At 45.4% G+C, this 5,117-nt stretch overlaps 1 protein-coding gene across 1 annotated transcript; it reads left to right on the top strand.

The window, feature by feature from the left end:
- The first annotated feature begins 2,562 nt into the window (after positions 1 to 2,562).
- LOC142620446 (uncharacterized) lies at positions 2,563 to 3,358 on the top strand. Its single transcript, XM_075793808.1, has 2 exons — positions 2,563 to 2,865; positions 3,104 to 3,358. The coding sequence occupies exons 1-2, from the start codon at positions 2,563 to 2,565 to the stop codon at positions 3,356 to 3,358; spliced, it is 558 nt and encodes a 185-aa protein (XP_075649923.1).
- The last annotated feature ends 1,759 nt before the right edge of the window (positions 3,359 to 5,117 follow it).

Raw genomic sequence — 5,117 nt, 5'->3', positions numbered from 1 at the left:
TATAATGCTCACAATTGAAGGGTTCAATACCAAGAGGATCCTTGTAGACAACGGTAGCTCCGCAGACGTCATGTACTTACCGGCCTTCTAGTAGTTGAAGCTAGATCCCGGGAGATTGCATCCATTTGACTCCCTCCTTGTCAGCTTCAGCGGGGACAGGGTATACCCTAAGGGCATAGTGATGTTAAAAGTCACAGTAAGGACCTACCCGAGGCAGCTGACCCATCAATTGGACTTCCTGGTGGTAGATTGCCCCTTCTCTTATAATGTAATCATTGGAAGGCCTACACTTAACCGGTGGAAGACGACTACATCCACCTACAGCCTAAAAGTGAAATTCTCAACTGAGGACAGTGTCGGCGAGGTGAAGGGAGATCAGGTCTTAGCCAGGGAATGCTACCAGGCTTTGCTGGCTGCAAAGGAAAACCATACGTGGACAATTGAGGAGGAAAAAGAAGACAAAGTAGAAGCCTTGAAAGCATTGGAACTAGTTGAAGGAGAAGCAGCCAAGATGACGAGGATAAGAACAACCTTAAGCCCCGAGATAAGGACAAAACTCATTCAATTCCTCAGGGAAAACATAGATGTCTTCGCGTGGAGTCACGAGGATATGCCCGGTATATCACCTAAAGTCGTCCAACACAAGCTGAACGTGGATCCTGGGAAAAAGCCCGTCCAACAAAGATGATGAGTCTTTGCCCCCGAACGAAACCAAGCGATCATTGATGAAGTTAATAAGCTGTTGCAAGCAGGCTTGATTCGGGAAGTTTACTATCCTGAGTGGCTGGCCAACGTCGTACTAGTGAAAAAAGCAAATGAAAAATGGAGAATGTGTGTGGATTTCATGGACCTGAACAAGGCTTGCCCAAAGGACAGTTTCCCTCTACTTAGGATAGACTAGCTGGTAGATTCTACGGCCGGGCATAAGCTACTGACGTTCATGGATGCTTTTTCAGGATACAACCAGATAAAGATGGCTGAGGAAGATCAAGAAAAAACTACTTTCATCACAAGCCAAGGGCTCCATTGCTATAGGGTGATGCCCTTTGGACTGAAGAATGCAGGGGCAACGTACCAAAGGCTAGTAAACAAGATGTTCAGTAAGCAGATTGACAAAAACATGGAGGTGTATGTAGACGATATGCTCGTCAAGAGTAAAAAGGAACTGATGCATCTGGATGACTTGAAAGAGACGTTTACCACCCTCAGAAAATATCAGAAGAAGTTAAATCCTAGTAAGTGTGTTTTCGGGGTAGTTTTGGGAAAATTCTTGGGATTCATAGTGTCCTAGAGAGGGATAGAAGCAAATCCAGAGAAGGTACAAGCAATACTCAACATGACATCATCAAAGACCGTCAAAGAAGTCCAAAAGCTCACAGGGAGGATTGCCACACTCAATAGGTTCGTCTCCAAAGCAACGGATAAATGCTTACCCTTTTTCAAGACCTTGAAGCAAGCTTTTTCCTGGACTGACAAATGTGAAGCAGCATTTCAGGAACTCAAATGTTACTTTAGCGATCCACCCCTCTTAAGTCCATCGAAGGAGTGAGAAAATCTTTATTTATACCTGAAGGCATCAGCCACAGCCGTTAGCGCAACCCTAATTTGAGAGGAGGACAAGAAGCAGCTCCCAGTTTACTACATCAGTCAAGCTCTTCAAGGAGCAGAAGCCAGGTATCCCAGGATTGAGAAGATTGCATTTGCTTCAATAGTGGCTTCACGGAAGCTATGGCCGTACTTCGAAGCACATCCCATCCTGGTGATGACGGACCAACCAATTAGGAAGTCCATAAACAAACCTGAGGCAGTAGGGAGCATGGTCCAGTGGGCAATCGAACTCAACCAATTCGACATTGAGTACCATCCCAGAACAATCATCAAGGCCAAGCTCTGGCAGACTTCATTGCCGAATTCACCCTTCCAGAAGATGACGACTGCAATGACGAGACAGGACAATGGACAATCTAGACTGATGGCTCATCAGCTCAAAAGAGGGAGGGAGTAGGGGTCATCACAGTCACCCCTGGCAGAGAAAAGCTCAGGTACGGAGTTCAACTGAAGTTTCCAGCCACCAACAACGAAGAAGAGTACGAAGGAATATTGACGGGGCTAAGACTTGGGAAGGCACTCGGAACAAAAAACCTGCTCGTCTAGAGCGACTCGAAGTTAGTAATAGGGCAGATCAAAGAGGAGTATGAAGCGTAGGAGGAAAGAATGCAGAAATACCTCAAGTAGACGAAACATCTAGCCGGGGAGTTTAATAAATTGGAGTTCGTGCAGATCCCAAAAGGCCAGAATGTAGCAACGGACGAGATTGCAAAAATGGCCTCGTTAGAGGAAGAGCCAACAGGCACGAAGCTAAGCATGGAGATCCAAAAACGCCCCAGCATCGAAGAAGTCCTAACATTTGCAATCCAGGGCGTAAACAACTGGATGACACCGATCATGTCTTTCCTCCAAGACGGACACCTCCCTTAGGAAGCCAAGGAGGCCAAGAAGATCAAGCAAAGAGCAACCAGGTTCACGATCCTAAATGACAACTTATACAAGAGGAGCTATTCCATGCCTTACTTGAAGTGTGTCGACAAAGAAGAAGCCAGATACATCCTGGAAGAAATACACGAAGAAATTTATGGAGACCATGCTGGCCCTAGATCCCTGGTAAGCAAAGTCATTCGAAGAGGTTATTTCTGGCCAACTATGCAAGTTGACGCAGTGGAGCTCGTCAAAAGTTGTGACAAGTGTCAGAGATTCAGGAATGTCCAACGACTTCCAACAGAGAGACTGTCGACGATATCATCCCTATGGCCATTCGCACAATGGGGAATTGACATCGTCGGCCCACTACCCCCAGGTAAAGGTCAGGTAAGATTCCTATTGGTTACAATTGATTACTTCACAAAATGGGTTGAAGAAGAAGCGATAGCAACCATCACCGAAGCAAGAATCCGAAGCTTCGTGTGGAAGAATATAATTTACAAGTTCAAGATCCCAAGGACGATCATATCAAATAATGGGCGATATTTCAATAGCCAAGGCTTTAGGGACTTCGGCTCGGGCCTAGGGCATCAGGAACCAATTCTCATCCTCAGGGCATCTACAGGCGAATGGACAGACGGAGGTGACGAATCGAACACTGCTCAAGATAATTAAAGCCAAGCTAGACGACGCGAAGGGTGTATGGCCAGAAGAATTGCCCAATGTCTTATGGGCTTACAAAACCACGGCGAGAACTCTGACGGGTGAAACCCCTTTCAGGCTTACTTACAGCACTGAAGCAGTAATCCCGGTTGAGGTGGGAGTGGCCAGCATCAGGCGAGAGGCATTCCACAAAGGAAATAATGACGACCAGTTATGAATCAACCTGGACTGCCTTGATGAAATAAGAGACAAAGCTTCTAACATGATAACAAAGTACAAGCAGAAGATGGCCGAATACTACAACGGGAGGGTGAAACTTAGACGACTTGATATAAGCGACCTCGTCCTGCACAAGGTCACTACAACGACTAAAGACTCTGCCCAAGGAAAACTCGACCTCACATGGGAAGGACCATACCGAGTCGTCCATTATTCCAGGCAAGACAGCTATCACTTGGAAACCTTAGACGAACAAAGGCTCCCTCGACCATGGAACATTGAGCACTTGAAGAAGTACCACCAAAGGATGTAACAAATTAATGTATCCATTCTTCAAATTAATAAAAGCACTATTCATCTAATGTCTTCGTGTAAACAGGTCTGGTCACAGATGTAAGTTACAAAAATAAAAAAGGCTAAGTAATAAGATTCCGCCTAGACGGATGTACATTACTGACGGAGCCAAAAGATTATCTCAAAAAGGCTAAGTGATAAGATTCCGCCTAAACAGATGTACATTACTGATGGAGCGAAAAGATTATCTCAAAATGGCCAAGTAATAAGATTCCGCCCAGACGGATGTACATTACTGATGGAGCCTAAGGATAATCTCAAAAATAACCAAGTAATAAGATTCCACCTAGATGGATGTATATTACTGATGAAGTCAGGAGATCCTTGGAAAGGTGCAAGTCACAACAGAAAAACAAAAAACGCGGGGCAAAACCCCCGGAAGCAAGATTAATCGCGAATAAAAGTCGGCTAAAAAGCGCAGACGGATGCAACATATCATGAGGATAACACAATTGCGCAGCTGCAAATGCAAGTAAGTACACAGTTATAAAAGCCAAAGAAAAATAATAACGGGCATTCACCATCACTTTTTCATCTAAAGGTCCTGAAACACTGGACCAAAAATAGTGTTCTCAAGATAGGTTAAAATAAAATTGTTCTAAAATTTGAGCCCAAAACACAAAGGGCACCCAAAAAAAAAAAAGAAAGGAATTTTCATAAGTTCCAGATTCAGGCATCAGCGGCAACATCGTCAGTAATAGGAGCATTCACGGGGACGTCGGACTCGGGGGCCAAAGGCTGGGCAGCCTCGTCAGCAGTAATCTCCTTGTCTACCTCTTCCATGTCCAGCGTCTCCAGGTCTACTCCAGATGGGTGCTTGATTAAGTATCTCCTCAACAGTTCAAACCCCTTGAAGTACCAACTGAAGAGCCCAGAGTTGTACTCCTCAGTTTGCTGGAAGCCTTCAATGCCCTAGCAGTGATGCCCTTAACCCTCTCCCTAGCGGCCACAAGTTGCTCGTCCTTCTCCAAGACCAATTGCCGTTCAGTCTTGAGGTCATCACTGAGTATCTTGGCCTTTTCTTTAGCGAGGTTGACTTTGCCCATAGAGGTTATCAACTCTTTCTTCAACTTTGAGTTCTCCACCTCCAAGGCCTTTATTCGTGACAGCACAAACTCGACCTTAGCCTCCTGAGCGAGATACTCCGAGGAAAGATGAATGCTCTTCCCCAACACCTAAAAAACACGCAAGGGGATTGAACCTCAGAATAACGTAAAAAAAAACACAAAGAAGAAATAAAACTGGCACAAGAGCGTTACCTGGACAAGCTTGTGGAGATGACAACCCACCAGCTCCTTTGTGGATGAGCCCAAGAAGGTCTTCAAGTCCTCTGCAGTCACGACCTCATGAGCCCTATCCACTGCCAGTTTCTCATTGTCCCAGATAGTAGATGAGTGAGAATC

The sequence above is a fragment of the Castanea sativa genome, chromosome 12, assembly GCF_040712315.1.
Source record: "Castanea sativa cultivar Marrone di Chiusa Pesio chromosome 12, ASM4071231v1".
In the NCBI taxonomy this organism is placed as follows: Eukaryota; Viridiplantae; Streptophyta; class Magnoliopsida; order Fagales; family Fagaceae; genus Castanea; species Castanea sativa.
This window is presented reverse-complemented; position numbering and strand designations above follow the sequence as displayed.

Excerpts from the sequence above, each read along its gene's own strand:
- LOC142620446 (XM_075793808.1), top strand. The coding sequence starts at position 2,563 with ATGCCTTACTTGAAGTGTGTCGACAAAGAAGAAGCCAGATACATCCTG. Across the intron at positions 2,866-3,103 it reads TACCCCCAGGTAAAGGTCAG|GCGAATGGACAGACGGAGGT; the intron begins GTAAGATTCCTA and ends GGGCATCTACAG.